The following is a 17,182-nucleotide window of genomic DNA, read 5'->3' on the forward strand; positions in this document are numbered from 1 at the left end:
CGCTATCCTCATCACTAACGGGTAGGGGCCTGAGGTCACGGACGATCCGTCTGGCCGAGCTCCGCCGCCCAGCGTTTAAAACAGAAGCGGGCGCAGCACGGTCTCCGCGCGCGCCCGGGGGAGGCGGGTGGAGGCGGGTGCGGGCGCCGCGTGCGGGGCGTGGCGGGCCGGGAGCCGAGCACTGGGGGCGCCCGCCCGAAACGGCGCGGGGGCGTGGCGTGGCTCCGGCCCGCGCGCGGCTCCGCCCCAACCGCCCTGTCGCCGCGCGGCCAGCAGATGGCGTTGCAGGCCCGTCCCTGGCGCCTGGAAGGCGGAAGCGCGGCGAGGCGCGAGCGGCGGGGCCGCAGCGCAGCGCAGCGCAGGGACCCGGCGGCGGCCATCCCCTCCGCGCCGCCGCCTGCGTCCCCTCCGGAAAGGGGCGCCGCCGGGCGTGAGCAGAGAGCCCGGCTGGTGCCCGCGGGGCAAGCAGCCCCGAGCCCGGCGCCCCCGCGGCCCCCAGGGAACATGGGCGTGCTCAGGGCCGGGCTGTGCCCGGGCCTCACCCACGACACGGTCGGGCAACTGAGGAGCCGCGGGATCAAGACAGGTGACCGCGTGCGCGCCCCCCAGCTGGGCACAGCGCGGACTCGGCGTCCCCCGCGCCGGCGCACCCCGGAGGGGCCGTCCCCTCCGCGCTCTGTAGAGGCTCGGGAAGGCGGGAGTGGGGCCCGCCGAGCCCCGCGGGGAGGGCAGAACCCCTACCGGGTGCCGGGCGCCAGGGCGCCTCGCCAGGCCCTGCGGCTCTGTGTTTTACCTGGGCCCCCTGAGCCTGCCTGCCCCGAGGCAGAACCGTCACCCCACTTTAGGTAGAGGCGAAGCCCAGTGTGGAAAGCCCGGGCCTCCCTTCCTACCAATCAACCACGTGGGTTTTGTTTTCAGTGGTGGACCTGGTTTCCGCAGACCTGGAGGACGTGGCCCAGAAATGTGGCTTGTCTTACAAGGTGAGCTGCCCATCTCTACGGTCCAAACCTAGGTGAGTCTAAATGCTCACCCCTGAGCCAAAGGAGCAGAGGGTTCCCAGAGGTTGATAAGTAGGGTGGGGGGAGCGTATGAGACCCTGGGATTGCCCCCTCCTCTGGCCGGCCGTTGCAGAGTACCCTGGGCTGCTTTGGGCTGCAGCATCCCCGGCCCCAACCTGAGTTGCCCCTGCCCCTTCCGCAGGCCCTGGTCGCCCTGAGAAGGGTGCTGCTGGCCCAGTTCTCAGCCTTCCCCTGCAATGGCGCTGATCTCTACGAGGAACTAAAGACTTCCACTGCCATCCTGTCCACTGGCATCGGAAGGTTTGTATGTGTGTTTGGGGAGGACGGCGAGAGGCCAGAGAACAGGACTGCCTCCGGGGTGGCCTCTTAACGCCTGAGGCTAGAGAGAGCAGGGTTTTTCAAGTAGCCATGGGGGCAACATGGACAGATGGTCGGGACTTCTGAGGTCTCTCACCCTACAACAGGGTTTCTCGACTTCACACTCTGAACGTTTTGGGATTTGTAATTACTTGGTTGGGGGGGGGGGGCTGTGTCCTGTGCATTATAGGGTTTTTGGCAGCATCCCTGGCCTGTGTTCACTAGATACCAGTTGTACCTCCATTCTCCCCATGTTGTGACAATCAAAAATGTCTGGAGAGATGTTGCCAAATGACCCCAAGGGGGGCAAAATTGCTTCTGGTGGAGAACCACTATCCTGTAACACAAGATGTCAGTATTTCATTATTATTAGACCAGAACAACTCCGCTCTGGCCCTGCTTCCCACTTTACTTAGGGACAGGGCAAGAGAACGTGGCAGGACTGACACTCGCCAAGTGCCTCCTAGGTGCCAGCCACTGACATTAAGTTACATAATCTCTTCAGTGATCCTGCGCGTTGGTGATTATTAACCAAACTTGCCTTTAGCCCAAGAGGAGGGAGGGGTGAGGAGTCGGGGGAGCAGCCCTGGGATACCTGATCAGAACCGGAGTGTTCCCCATACTCTGCAGCAAGAGGGGCCAAGAGAGCTTCCGTGGAGGAGGACTCCCATTCCTCTGTGTTGTTCGGAAAGAGTTGGAAGACAACAGCCAGTTTCTGGCCAAGGGAATCTGATCTCTTTCCTGGCCTGTGTGTAATTTGATGAGGAACTCTGCCACCAGCAAGGTCTCTGGATCGGTTTGGCCCTTGCTGTTTCCCTGACACGTTCTCTTGGCAAGGTTCGCACAGCATGGGGCTTGCTCCTCCTGGGTGGGGGTCTGCAGCTGTTATCCATCAAGCACCGACTCTGTGCCTACCAGGTGCCAGGTATGTGCAGATGATAGGTGTACAAGTCTGGCACAGCTCCTACACTTTATGAGCGTGGGGCCTAGTGGGTAGATAGAAGAGCTGGTCAGCGGGAGAAAGGTGGAAGCATGTGTGGAGGCAGCAGAAGGAGGGACCGATTAACCCGAACCAGCCCTGGGGCTTCGGCTACTTATGAAACCAACAGGCAGAGGAAGCGCTTAGGGAGCAGTCCAGTGATATATGGACAGGTTTGTGGCCACAGTGGGTTGTAGCAAGGGAGATCAGAGTGGTTCCAGAAAGCCTTGTGGAGGAGACAGACCTTCTGTGAGTGCCTGTGGAGAGCCCGGCCCCGATCTTGCACTTCGCAGCACATGCTTTCATTTTTTCTCCACCACCACCAATGAGTGCGTTACAGTTAAACTCAACCGTTGGAGAGACGAGGAAGCTGGGGCTCAGTTTAAGTGGCTCGCTTAAGTTCGCTCGGCTAGTAAGTAGGACGCCGGGAGCTTGGGGCCACATCCATCATGCTCCTGACTCTGACTCCCCAGCCCTGGTGCCTCCCTCCCAGTGGGAGGCCGTAATGCGAAAGGGAGCTGTCGGCACAGGGCAGAGGTGTGCAGGGTGGACAGGACTGGGGAGGCTTGCAGGAGAGAGGCCAGGAGAGACAGCGGTGGTGGGGTGTGTGAGTCCGATCCAGGGCAGGTGACAGCAGGAGATGTGTTGAAATGAGGTACAACAGGCCCTGCTTCCTGGTGGGATGTAGGCATGAAGAGTCAGATCAGGCGCTAGGTCTCTAGTCCTGCTCACAGTGTTCTGTGGACACTGGACGGATGTAACTCTTAAAAGGGAGGCAGGGAGTTATGTAGTCAGACATTTGGAAAATGCTTCATTCACCCAAAGTAAACGCTTTTTTTTTTTTTTAAGATTTTATTTATTCATTTGACAGAGACACAGCGAGAGAGGGAACACAAGCAGGGGGAGTGGGAGAGGGAGAAGCAGGCTTCTCGCTGAGCAGGGAGCCCGATGCGGGGCTCGACAATATAGTAACTAAATACTACTGTTCTACTGCTTGTTTCTCTGGCAACATTTATTGTGTGTCTCCTCTGTTTCCAGCACTGTGCCAGTGTCCTTGCCCCTGGGTGCTCTGGGCCAAATGGGGACGAGAGACAAAAACAAGCACATAGAAAATAATCACCAACTCCCAGAACTAAGTGAATTCAGCAAGGCTGCAGGATACAAGATTAGCACATAAAAGTCAATTGCGTTTCTATATACTCGAACATGTGGAAATGGAAATTAAAAGGTAATACCATTTACAGTTGCTCCAAAGAAAATGAAATACTTAGGTCTACATCTAACAGCGGGTATAGGAGCTGTATGCTGAAAATTAAAACTTGCTGATGAAAGAAATCAAGAAGACCCAAATAAATGGAGAGACACACTGTATTCATGGATTGGGAGACTCAGCATAGTAAAGATGTCAATTCTCCCCAAATTGCCCTATAAACTTAATTCAGTTCCTACCAAAGTCCCAGCATATTTTTTTTTGTAAAAATAAAGCTTATTCTGATAATTACATGGAAAAGCCAATGACTTTGAATTGCTAAAACATTTTTTTTTAAAGATTTTATTTATTTATTTGACAGAGAGACAGTGAGAGAGGGAACACAAGCGGGGGGAGTGGGAGAGGGAGAAGCAGGCTTCCTGCTGAGCAGGGAGCCCGATGCGGGGCTCGATCCCAGGACCCTGGGATCATGACCCTAGCCGAAGGCAGACACCCAACCAACTGAGCCACCCAAGTGCCCCTGGATTATTTTTTAAGATTTTAAGTAATCTCTACACCTAATGTGGGGCTCAAACTCACAACCTTGAGATCGAGTTGCATGCTCTTCCAGCTGATCCAGGCAGGCGCCCTAACACTGTCAAGCTTTTAGAACAAAACGGAGGAGAAAATCTTTGAGAACTAGGGCTAGGCAAAGGGTTCTTAGACTGACACCAAAAGTGTGATCAGTAAAAGAAATATAAAATTTTTAATCAAGAAAATAAAAAAATTGAGAATTAAAACTTTTGCTTTGCAGAAGAGAAAAAGACAAGCTGTACAGTGGGGAAAATATTTGCAAGCCTCATATTCAACAAAGGACTTGCATCTAGAATATATAAAGAATTCTTAAGAGGCGCTTGGGTGGCTCAGTCAGCGAAGCGTCTGCCTTTGGCTCAGGTCGTGATCTCAGGGTTCCGGGATCGAGCCCTGCGTCAGGCTCCCTGCTCAGAGGGGAGTCGGCTTGTTCTTCTCTCTGCTCCTCCCCTCACTCATGCTCTCTCTCTGAAATAAATAAATAAAATCTTAAAAAAAAAATTTCTTAAAACTCCAACAGTGAAACAGTCCATTTAGTAAATGGACAACAGACAGGAACAGATATTTTACCAAGGAGAACATACAAATGTCAAATAATCACACGAAAAAATGTCAGACATCATTAGTTCTTAGGGAAATGCAAATTAAAACCACAATGGGGGCACCTGGGTGGCTCAGTCTGTTGAGCTTCTTCCTCTTGATTTCAGCTCAGGTCATGATCTCACGGTTGTGGGATCAAGCCCCACGTCTGTTTGTCCCTCTCCCTCCCCTTTAAATAAAATAGAAAACAACAACAACAACAACAACAAAAAACAACCCACAATGAGATACATTACTATATACCTACCAGAATGGCCACACCAAAAAATGGTGACAAGACCAAATGCTGTTAAGGATGTGGAGAAACTGGATTACTCATACATTGCTGGGGATAGTAACATGGCATAGCCATTCGGGAAAGTAGTTTATTGTTTCTTATAAAATTAACATGTGCTGCAGCCATCAAAAAAAAAAATGGAATCTTGCCATTTGCAATGACGTGGATGGAACTAGAGGGTATTATGCTAAGCGAAATAAGTCAATCAGAGAAAGACAATTATCATATGATCTCACTGATACGTGGAATTTAAGAAACAAGGCAGAGGATCATAGGAGAAGAGAGGAAAAAATGAAAGAAGATGAAACCAGAGAGGGAGACAAACCATAAGAGACTCTTAATCTCAGGAAACAAACTGAGGGTTGCTGGAGGGGTGGGGTGTGGGGGATGGGGTGGCTGGGTGATGGACATTGGGGAGAATATGTGTTGTAATGAGCACTGGGTGTTATATACAACTGATGAATCACAGACCTGTATCCCTGAGACAAATATTACATTATATGTTAATTAATTGAATTTAAATTTTAAAAAACAAAATTGTCATGTGCTTACCATACAACAGTTGTGTTCTTTTTTTTTTAAGAGACAGGGGAGAGGGGCAGAGGGAGAGAGAATCTTAAGCAGGCTCCATACCCAGCATGGAGCCCCGTGCTGGGCTCAGTCTCACAACCCTGAGATCATGACCTGAGCCAAAATCAAGAGTTGGACACTTAACTGACTGAGCCACCCAGGCACCCCTTTAATATTTTATTTTTTTAATTTAATTTTTTAAAAAGATTTTGTTTATTTATTTGACAGAGAGACAGCGAGAGAGGTAGTGTGAGAGGGAGAAATGGGCTTACCGCAGAGCAGGGAGCCCGATGCAGGGCTCCATGCATGCAGGGCTCCATGCATGTGGGGCTCGATCCCAGGACCCTGGGATCATGACCTGAGCCGAAGGCAGACACTTAACGACTGAGCCACCCAGGTGCCCCTAATATTTTATTTTTAAGTAATCTCTACACCCAGCGTGGGGCTCGAACTTCCAACCCTGAGTTAGAGAGTCTCACGCTCCACCGACTGCGCCAGCCAGGCGTCCCTTGGCAGTTGCATTCTTAGACATTTATTCCAGAGAAAGAAAAACAGGTTTACACAAAAACCTGTACACAGATGATCATAGCCATTTGATTCACAATTGCCCCAACCTGGAAACAGGCTTCGGTGGGTGAATGGTTAAACAAACTTGGTGCATCCATACCATGGGCTACTTCTCGGCAATAAAAAGCAACAGCTAGGACAACTTGGACAGATCTCAAGGGAATGATGCTGAGCAAAAGAAGCCAGCCACAAAGAAGCCAGCCACAACGGCTACATACAGTGTGATTCCTTGTATGTAACACTTTTGAAGTAACATCGTAACAGAGATGGAGAACAGTTGGTGGTTGCCAGGGATTCGGGGTGGGATGGAGGGGTGTGGCTACAACAGGGTGACTCAAGGGAGACTTATCGTGATGGAAATATTCTGTGTGTTGCTTGTGGTGGTTGCATAAACCTACACGTGTGATAAGATTGCACAGAACTGTACACACACACGGAACACCGGGGAAATCTGGATGAGCTCTGTAGACTGCACTGCGGTTGGCTTGTGATGTCATACAGTACAAGAGGCCACCATTAGGGGAAGTGAGGGGAGGGGTACATGGGACCGTCCTGTGCAATCTTTTTTTTTTTTTTTTTTTTGCAATTTCCTATGAATCTATAATTATTTCAAAGTTTAAAAAATGACGAGGGTGCCTGGGTCTGCCTTCGGCTCGGGTCATGATCTCTGGGTCCTGGGATCGAGCCCCATATCGGGCTCCCTGCTTGTTGGGGAGTCTGCTTCTCCCTCTCCCCGCACCCCCCCACTCTTGCTCTCTCTTGCTATCTCTCTCTCTCAAATAAATAAAAATCTTAAATAAATAAATAAATAATGACAAATTATGGGAAATGCTACCAAGGAAACCCGTAAGGGATTAAGGTCGAGAATGGAAGGAGGACCCTTTGCTGGGGTGCAGAGACCGCTGTGGAGAGCAGAGTGATCTTCAGGCTGGGCGTGAACAGATGAGGAGGGGCCCAAGGAGGAGCTTGTAGCCGTGCCCTCTTTCCCTAGAGATGTTCAGACCATCTCTGGACAGAAGCAGTGCTGGGAAGGAATGTCTTGCTTTTCTTCTTAGTTCCTACTCCCCTCTGTTCCCACCAGTCCGCTGGGTTGATTCTCTTCCTTCCTCTTCTTTCATCAGCCTGGACAAACTGCTTGATGCGGGTCTCTACACTGGAGAAGTGACTGAGATTGTAGGAGGCCCAGGTAGCGGCAAAACCCAGGTACATGGGCAGCCGGCAGCCAGGAGGACGTGGGGGGTGGTGGGTGGGGAGGAAGTGGGAGGGTGGGTGCATAGCTCTGGATCCCTGGGGGAGCTTCTGCCAATGTACTTGTGATTCAGAGAGATGGGTGGTGAGAAGTGGGGCTTGAATATGGCCAATTCGTGTCACTGGGATCTGGACAGGATTTGGTGGGGGGCTCCCATTCTGGGCCTTCTTTGGGGGCTCAAGTTCTCCCAATGCCTTGTCTCCTCAGGTATGTCTTTGTGTGGCTGCAAATGTGGCCTATGGCCTACAGCAGAATGTTGTGTACATTGATTCCAATGGAGGACTGACAGCCTCCCGCATCCTCCAGCTACTTCAGGCCAGAACTTCAGATGAGGAGGAGCAGGTAAGGGGCAGGAGGCTTGAGTTCCTTTGAGGTTCTGACACAGAAAGACCCCATTATCCCTTATATTGCAAGAATTTTGGCCATTTGGATGAACAGTCATTTCTGGCTTTGAAACGTGCTGTTATATTAATTCTTCCTGTGTTCTTCAATTCTTCCTGTTACGACATTATCCCAGCTTGGATGCTACCCACACTGATCTCCCAGGTGACCCAGCTCCTTGCACACCCTAACTCAGGGCTGGCAGGCACGCGGCATCTGTGTTTCCTTCCCATTATTTGCCATGGCAGATGTTCCTAATCAGACCTGCCATACTTTCCCACTGAGCTGTGACTTGGCTTTGCAGCTTGGCACCCAGGCAGCCACCACTGTGAGAACTGGCCCCGGAGAAAAAGCCCATTTGCCATCTTGGACCAGAGTCCTTATGTCTAGGGGTCTCTTTCTGCTCAGCTTTAAAATCCCTCTTTATCTTGGTTGAGCCCCTGCTCCCTCTTATCCAAAGCCCCTCCTTCTCCTTCCTACCCCTTTAGGCAGGAGCTCTCCAGAGGATCCAGGTGGTGCGTGCGTTTGACATCTTCCAGATGTTGGACGTGCTACAGGACTTCCGGGGTGCCATGTCCCAGCAGGTGAGCCTGTTGTTCTGCCCCTCCCTGCTTCACCCAGCTTGTCAGCGCTGTCTGCATGTGGGCAGGTGTCCTAGGACAGACTGTTTGGAAATGCAGATGTGCCATCTGGTGACTCCAGCTGTGCCTGCCACAGGATGGGATGGGATTCCTGGATGCTTAATTCCTTCCTGAGTGCCTCATTGTTTACCTGCCCATCTTCCTCACTAAACAGTAAGACCCTTGAGTGCAAGGATCATGTCGTATTCTTTTCTGCATTCATCCCTCCTGGATCAGTGAGGATTACTTTCAGCTGCAAGTAATAGAGTCTGTGTGACAGGCACTTGAACCTTGAGGCCATTTAATTATCTCTCATGAGTCTGGAGGTTGGCAGGTCCATGGTATCAGGGCTCCAGTTGGTGTGTCTGATTCTCTTGCTCTTCCCCCTCGTGATTGCAAAGTGGCTGCTATAGCTCTAAGCATCACGTCCTCGCAGATCAACACCCGTATTCAGGGCAGTAATAGATGGCCCCTTTTCTGCATTTCTTCCCTTTTATCAGGAAAGAAAAATCTTTCTCCAAAACCCACTAGTAGACTTCGCCTTACATCTAGTTGGCCAAAATGGAGTTTTATGTGTATCTTAGACTAGGGGTTGGGCCCACCTTCCATGACATCAGATTTCTGCCCACTACCTGAACACATCCAGAATCCTGTTAACAAGGAAGAGGGGTTTAGAGTGGCATTTGGGTTGGTACCCCATCTTACCTGCTGGGTGCTTAGACAGGATTTGGTGCACTCATTTACAGGCTATTAGATTTAGAAAGACATCTTAGAATAGCTCAACTCTTGTTAAACTTTCTCAGATCCCAAAGCATAACATGTTCCTATGGGCATACCCAAGACCGTGTGTAAAGTAAATGATTTCTACAAACTTTAGAACACTTAATAGTTGAACAGATACTTGCCATAGGAGCTGTAGCTGGTTATGACCCATGTGTTTTGAGACATGAAGTCAAGTAGCCCCGATCTAATCCAGCCCTCTCATTTCTAGAGATGGGGAGAGTGAGGACCAGAGAAGTTCAGTAAGTTGCTCAAAGTCACTACATAATTAGGATAAGAACTAAATCTCTCAACTCCCAGGTCAAATGACTTGTGTTTTTTTACTGGAAGACCATTATGATAGTATATATTCTATTATGGCATAACAAGTTACCACAAACGTAATGACTTAACACGTTTACTACCTCACAGTTTCTGTGGGTCAGGAGTCTGGGCACGGCTTAGCTGGGGCTTCTGTTGGGATCTCAGTAGTCTGTAATCAAGATGGCAGCTGGACTGTGTTCTTATCTGGAGGCTCAAGTGGGGAAGAATCCGCATACAAGTTCACTCAGGTTGTCACCAGGACTCATTTCCTAGGGGGTTCAGTGTCTTGCTGGCAGTTGTCCATGCTCCCACTGTTCTCTGCCCTGCGGCCCTTCCCATAGGCAGTTCACAGCACGGCCTTCATCAAAACAGCACAAGGATGAGAGCAAGGGGCACCTGGCTGGCCCAGTCGGTCAAGCCTCTGACTTCGGCTCAGATCACGATCTCAGGGTCCTGGGATTAAGCCCCTCGTTGGGCTCTGTGCTTGGTGGGGAGTCTGCTTCTCCCTCTCTCTCTCTCCCTCTGCTCCTCCCCTCACTCGTGCTCTCACTCTTTCTCTCTCAAATAAGTTAAATTAAAAAAAAGAAAGAGCAAAATGCAACATGCAGTTTCATGTAACATAACGTAATCTTGGGAGTGACGTCCCATCACCTCTGCCATATAGCATAGCCTCATCAAGAGAGTGACATTCCAGCACCTTTGACACTGTATTAGTCAGAAGCCAGCCACAGGACTCACCCACGGTTGGGGGAAGGGATTACACAAGGCTTGAATACCTGGAGGTGGAGGTCAAGGGGCCGCTTTCGGGTCTGTCTGCCACGGACGACCTGACAGCTCCATAGTTACCAGCAGTGAAAGGCCGGCTGTCCGCATTTTAGCCAGAGATTTTAACCTGCTCTCCCAGAGTGAGGAAGAGCTAAGCTGGTTTCAGTTTTAGCTTCTCTTCTTTTCTGCCATCCTGTCTTAGATGAGTGGATGACATGAGAGTCAGTAACTGGACAATGAAGGAAGACATGCAAAAGACCAGATTATGCCGAAAATCCAAGATTTGGCCCGCATGAAGTGAGAAAGAACGTTGTGGAAACAGAATCAGCAAATGACTTGGACATAAAGAGTAAGGGAGGTTAGGTCCAAGAAACTAGAATGATGCTAATGCATGTTTGGAGACAAAAGATGATGGTTTTAACAGATGGCTGTCTATATAGTCTGTATTGGAACTGCTTTAGATGCGGAAGATGAGGCCCTAGAGGCATGATCTAGAAGGAGACTGAAGTAAAGAGAAGGCTAACCCCTTCAGCACAGGGAGTTAGGAATTTGGAAAGGAAGCAGAAGAGGGAGAAGAGCCTGGCAAGATGGTGGTGGAGAAGGCTGGCCATAAGAAAGATGGCCGCTAAGAAAATTCAGGACTGGGGGTGCCTGGGTGGCTCAGTCAGTTAAGCATCCCACGCCTTTTTTTTTTTTTTTTAAGATTTATTTATTTGAGGGAGAGAGCGTGTGAGAGAGAATGAGTGAGGGGAGGGGCAGAAGGAGGGGGAGGGAGAGAGAGAGAATCCTGGAGCATCTCTGCTGAGTGGGGAGTCCAGTGTGGGGCTAGATCCCAGGACCCCGAGATCACGACCTGAGCTGAAATCAGGAGCCGGCTGCTTAGCCAGCTGCGCCACACAAGCACCCCAAGCATCCCACTCTTGATCTCAGTTCAGGTCTTGATCTCAGGGTCCTGAGTTCAAGCCCGTGTTGGGCTCCACTCTCGGTGTGGAGCCTACTTTAAAAAAAAATCTTGGGGCACCTGGGTGGCTCAGTCAGTTGAACACCTAACTCCTGATTTCGGTTCAGGTTGTGATCGCAGGGTCCAGGGATAGGGCCTGGGATAGTCTGCTTGTCCTTCTCCATCTCTTTCTCCTTCCCCTACGCGTGTGAGCTCTCTCCATCAATCAGTCAATCAATCAATCAATAAACTTTAGGGAAAAAAATCCTAAAAAAAATTCAGGACTGGGGGCCTGGCCGGCTCTGTGGGTGTAGCATGTGACTCTTGATCTTGAGGTTGTGAGTTCAAACCCCAAGTTGGGTGTAGAGATTACTTTAAAAATAAGTTAAACAAAGAAAATAAAGAAAATTCGTGACTGGGGCCACAGAACTTGGAACAGGGATTTCTCAAATTTAATTATTTTCGTGTATCTGTGATGTCCTGTGATTCAAACCCCCTCTATCCACCCAAGCCTTCAGTAAAATCTATTATACCTACAAATGGAGATGGGGAAAAAAGACCTTACTGAAATTCCATGATGCCTGCACAGCTGTATTTGGGGTTGGAGAACTTATTTCTTATCAGTTTTTTTTTTTTAAGATTTTTTTTTTAACTTACTCATTTTGGCAGGTAGGCAGAGTGCAGGCAGAGGGAGCAGAGAGCCCAGCGCGGGGCTCAATCTCTGGCCCCTGGGATCCTGACCTGAGCCGAAGGCTGATGCTTAACCGATTGAGCCACTCGGGCGCCCCCTTTACAGGTTTCTGATAGAGGAGCAAGCTTGCCCTATATTGGACGCTCCCTAGAGGCCAAATGGTTTATGTCCTCTGCTTCTCCCCAGGTGAGCAGTGCCTCCGTGACGGTGAAGGTGGTGGTTGTGGACTCGGTCACTGCGGTGGTCTCCCCACTTCTGGGAGGTCAGCAGAGGGAAGGTAAGAGGTGCGGCAGAGCCCAGGTCCGGGACGTGATCTTGCCTCCCAGCTCTGGAATGCAGTCCCCGGTCAGCCCAGTCCCAGGTGCCCTGCTGCCCTCACCCTGTGCTTCTCCTCCTCCAGGCTTGGCCTTGATGATGCAGCTGGCCCGAGAGCTGAAGACCCTGGCCCGGGACCTTGGCATGGCGGTGGTGGTGAGGATGTGGGCTTCGCCAACCTGCTGGTCTTATCTCTGCTCCCTGGGCTTTGCCAAGTTGGGACCTGACTTCGAGTTCTAGTTCCAGCTGTTTACATTACTTAAATGGCAACTTAACCCCCAACGTGGCCCTTTAGGAAAGGATCTTAGCCCAACTTCCCTGGGCCATCTAGAGCCCTGGACTGTGATGGGATCGGACATAAATAGCCAAGGGGTCAGGGACAGTCTTGGTTTTCTTTTTACTTCAAGACAGGTTTATTGAAGGATAACTCACACACAGTAACTTTCTCCTCATTTGAAGTTTGGCTAACAGTTACTAACGTATCTGCTCTTGTTACAAGGCACAGTCAAGATCTAGAATATTTCGGTTACCCCAAAAAGGTCCCCAAGCCCCAGACAACAACTGATTTGGTTTCTGTCCCTATAGTTTTGCCTTTTCCGGTGCTTCATAGAAAGGGATGTTTTTTGCCTCCGAAGTAACTTTTTCTGCTTACGGAGGACTTTTTTTAAAGTCTGCATGCTTCTCATAGGGTAAAAAATAGTTAAATATAGGAGTCAAATTTGTAGTAAATCTCCACATCCACAGAAAACATACTCATGTTTTTATATATCTCCGTAGAATCTCTTTTCTCTACATATATGCGTGTACTTTTAACCAGCTTTCCAACTCAACTGTAACCGTGTTTTAAAAAAACCCGACTCATCTCATTCCATTTCCCATGTCTTTAAATAGATGCTTTAAGAATGCCATTTTTCGCAGTTACATATTTTATTTAATACCTATGGTACAGGGGTCAGCAAACTTTTCTGTAAAGGGCCAGAGAGTAAATGGTCGAGGCTTTATGGCCATATGGTTTCTGTCACTGCTACTCAGCTCCGCCTAGATTGCGTGAGAGCCACCACAGAGAGGCCCTAAACAGAGGGCATGGTTATGTTCCAGCCAAACTTGACTTTCAGAAATAATTTTGGGGCCACATTTGGCCGGTCGGGAGTAGTTTGCCAAACCCTGGTATCCCATAATGATCTATTTCTTGATTTGGGCCTTCTGGTCATTACTGGTTTTCCTCTTTTGTTTTCTTTTTCATTTTTTTATAAGTGTTCTGTAATTTTTTTTAAAAGATTTTATTTATTTGACACAGAGAGCAAGCGAGAGAGAGCACAAGCAGGGGGAGATGCAGAGGGAGAGGGAGAAGCAGGCTCCCCGCTGAGCTGGGAGCCCGACATGGGGCTCGATCCCAGGACCCTGGGATCATGACTTGAGCCGAAGGCAGACACTTAACCGACTGAGCCACCCTGGCACCCCTGGTTTTCCTCTGTTTTAAGTAAAACTCTGGGGCACTTGTTGGCTCAGTTGGTTAAGCATTGGACTCTTGATTTTGGCTCAGGTCATGATGTCGGGATTGTGAGATCGAGCCCCACACTGGGCTCTATGCTCAGCAGGGAGTCTGCTTGAGATTCTCCCTCTCCCCCTCCTCCCCTGTTCACATGCTTGCTCTCTCTCTCTAAAATAAATATATAAATCTTTAAGTAAAACTCCAGTGAACACCCTGATACCTAAATTTCTTTGCACATTTCATATTATTTTCTCAAACTCCTAAAAGTATAATTACAGAGTCAGGGATACACATTTTTTAAAATTTATTTTATTTATTTATTTTTAAAAATTTTACTTATTTATTTGAGAGAGAAAAAGGGAACCAGAGAGAGAGAGCATGAGCTGGGGGGTGGGGGGCGGGCAGAGGGAGAGAAGCAGACTCCCTGCTGAGCAGGGAGCCCGATGCAGGACTCGATCCCAGGACCCTGAGATCATGACCTGAGCTGAAGTCAGATGCTTAACCAACTGAGCCACCCAGGAGCCCCGGGAATACATACATTTTTAAATGTATACCACCAAATTTCCAGGAAGGTTATACTAATTCGTACACCCACCAGCAGTGTTCTTTTGTTCTTAAGTTGAGTCCCAGGGCCTCCCTCTCCTGACTTCAGGCTGTACATGATCACCTGCTTGTGGCCCTGGCTTAGGCAGTGGGGACTCAGTGATGAACAAGCTGCAGCCCCCTGCCCCTGGTTGGGGGGCTGGTGGGGAGACTCTCATCAAGGGATGCTGTGAGGCTCAGGTAGCCTACCTATGACTATCCTGGGCACCGGAGAACTGACTGACCAGATTACAACCTCCCTTTCGAAGCTCCCATGACCCCCTACAGGCAGATGTACTCCCTGCCACAAAGGGCTGGGTGGTATAGTCTCAGAATGCCTGTCTGCTGGGTTGGGGGTGTAGGAGGTGCAGGCCCACCACTATCTTCCCTCCAGCAAAGTGCAGACAGAGATGCTTATTCCCGGACCTATGCCCTATGACCTTCTGCTGGAGTCAAGCCTGAGGCATGGTGATTTCGGGAAAGAGTTGAGCACGAGTGAGGACCTGGGGTTCTAGTTCCAGACCAGCTGTCAATAACTCAGGGAGCCTTGGGGGAAGTCCTTTCTCTGTGTTGGGCCTCACTTTTCCCACTTGTAGAATGAAGCAGAAGGAACAGATATCCTCTACACCAGCATTATCAATCTAGAAGTCTTTGCTTCTTTTTGCCTCAGGTAACCAACCACATGACCCGAGACAGAGACAGTGGAGAGCTGAGACCTGCCCTTGGACGCTCCTGGAGCTTTGTACCCAGCACCCGGATTCTCCTGGACATTGACGAAGGAGCAGGAGCATCGGGCAGTCAGCGCAGGGCATGTCTGACCAAATCTCCCCGTCTGGTGAGCTGGCCACAGGGGAAAGGCAGGGATCTGGGCCCTTGAGGGTGTTTGTGTGCCCAGATGTCTCATAGAGGAATTCTTGGACGCTGAGACCCGGCAACCAAAGATGCTGCCTGCTTGTGTTGCTTAACTCGAAAACTTACCATTCCCTCCTGTCTTCTTCCAGCCAACAGGTTTCCAGGAGATGGTAGACCTTGGGACCTGGGCGCCTCCAGAGCAGAGCCCAGCATCCCAGGGAGATCAGATATGACTGTGCTGTTGATTGGGAAGGGGGGGCATCAAGCGCCCCACCTCTCTGCACACTAGCAGCTGCTGGTCACTGCCACCCGGTACTTGGGACTGCAGTAGAAGCTCTTGGGCGGGCAGAAGAGATATCTCTGTTTCCTCAGCTTCTGTTTCTGTGGAAACAGAGCTACAGGCAAGAGAGGATTTGGTGGTGGAAGGACCCAGAAACTCATGCTGGTGCCAAGTTTTCTTCCTTGTTTCTATCATATATGTTTCCCTGCGAGCAGAGTTCACCCTGGCCTCCGGCCTCTCTGAAGAGGCCTGCTAGTGACTGGACAGAACCCTGTGTGTCACCATCTTACCCACGCTCCATCCTCACACAGTGACGGAGCCCGGAAGCCTCTGCTTCTCTCTCTCTTTTTTATTTTGCCTCTGTTTTTCCATCTGTAAGATGGAGCTCCCTTTCCCCTAGCTTTGTCTTTGAGTTACTGGGTGGAAGCAACCTTGTAAATGCAAAGCCCTTCTTTATCCATGTCATGCTCTTAAAAATACAAACGGGAAATTCCTTGAGCCCCAGAGCCACCTGATTTCCCCCCAGAAGGGTGTTTTTCAGTTTCTCCTAGTGAGGTTCCAAAGAACAGTTCTTCCTTTTTTTTCCTCTTGCTTATTTGGTTTCACGCACCTGCATGCATCACCATGACTAGGTGAGACTGTGAACTTGCTGCAGTCCCAGGGATATAATTTAACAGGAAGGGAGGATGTGGCCACAGTGAATCCAGCTATTTGTTTATTATGCATGGTGCCCTGTAGGGCCCCTCCACAGTATAGAGGTGCCTCACAGCCAGAGGTGCTGAACCATGGCCTTGCCCATAAACAGACAGGAGAGAATTTGCACAGTAAATAGAGGCAGCTGGGAAAATTGATGCTGGCGTAAATAATACATGGCAAATCTAGTCCTTTATGCAGAAGTTCATTGCCGGTGGCTCTGAGATGCAATGTAATTCCCCTTCTCTTCCTGACAGCTGTACCACAACCTGGTGCCCTAGTGTATGAAATAACCCCCCGTCTGTTAGCGGCACTGTGGCCGTCCATCTGAGAGCTGTAGCCCTCGCTGGGGGGGAGAGGAGGACACCAGGGAAGGAATAATAAAAAGGCAAAGTAGAGAAATGATCAGAATTGTTTACTGTCCACATTTTTTAAAGGAAGTTCGCCTTTCTCGGTTAGAGAGCCTGTCGTGATTAATTAGTTGTGTCTTGGCTGCAGGAATAGGAGGGGGCAGAGTTCCGGGGGGAAGATAGGACATGAGATGATGAACATAGCAGAGACAGAAGCAGGAAGCATGGAGGATCAGGAGTGAGCGGCAGACCGGCTCCAGGGTATCTGCCTGCGTGAGGAAAGGGTTGGGGAGCCTAGGACTGGGGGGAGGCTGGCCCTGCTGCCTGCAGAAAGGACCCCAGGAGAAACGAACCTTCCATATCCTCATACCATGAGTGGTTGGCTCATTTCTGCAACCATCATAGGAAACGGGACGTTAAGCGAGGGGGTGGCAAATCCCTGCCACTCCTACCATTTGAGCATTTTGAGCCCCGGTGGTGGTGGGGGGGTCTCACCAATCTCCCAAGCATTCTGTTTTTGTGGAACTCGGGAGTGTTTTGCAGTTTTTCTCCGCACGGCCCTCCAGGCAGGCACGACCTCCTAATTGGAGGGGGCATTCGAGGTGGAGCCTGGTTGCCCTCTCTGCCCTGGGCAGATCTGCCATGTTCCCTCTATGTGGTGAGTCAGGACCCTGGAATAATGGAGTCTGAGAGGCCTGTAAAGACCATGTGCCCCACCCTGTCACTTAACAGAGGGAAGC

At 50.2% G+C, this 17,182-nt stretch overlaps 1 protein-coding gene across 1 annotated transcript; it reads left to right on the forward strand.

Annotated features, from left to right (window-relative positions):
- The first annotated feature begins 341 nt into the window (after nt 1-341).
- RAD51D (RAD51 paralog D) lies at nt 342-16,503 on the forward strand. The gene is made up of 10 exons (XM_028109380.2): nt 342-586; nt 919-980; nt 1,201-1,319; nt 7,271-7,352; nt 7,606-7,740; nt 8,268-8,363; nt 12,065-12,155; nt 12,279-12,349; nt 14,938-15,102; nt 15,269-16,503. The coding sequence occupies exons 1-10, from the start codon at nt 505-507 to the stop codon at nt 15,350-15,352; spliced, it is 987 nt and encodes a 328-aa protein (XP_027965181.2). The 5' UTR covers nt 342-504; the 3' UTR covers nt 15,353-16,503.
- Nucleotides 16,504-17,182: the final 679 nt, after the last annotated feature.

Source organism: Eumetopias jubatus, unplaced genomic scaffold (genome assembly GCF_037043125.1).
Source record: "Eumetopias jubatus isolate StellerSeaLion01/CBP00866 unplaced genomic scaffold, mEumJub1_p1.0 scaffold_10, whole genome shotgun sequence".
NCBI classification, from domain to species: Eukaryota; Metazoa; Chordata; class Mammalia; order Carnivora; family Otariidae; genus Eumetopias; species Eumetopias jubatus.

Bases quoted from the DNA above. Each gene is read 5' to 3' on its own strand.
- RAD51D (XM_028109380.2), top strand. From the start codon at position 505: ATGGGCGTGCTCAGGGCCGGGCTGTGCCCGGGCCTCACCCACGACACG. The intron at 7,353-7,605 runs GTACATGGGCAG...TTGTCTCCTCAG, and splicing joins CAGGTAGCGGCAAAACCCAG to GTATGTCTTTGTGTGGCTGC. The intron at 12,350-14,937 runs GTGAGGATGTGG...TTTTTGCCTCAG, and splicing joins ACCTTGGCATGGCGGTGGTG to GTAACCAACCACATGACCCG.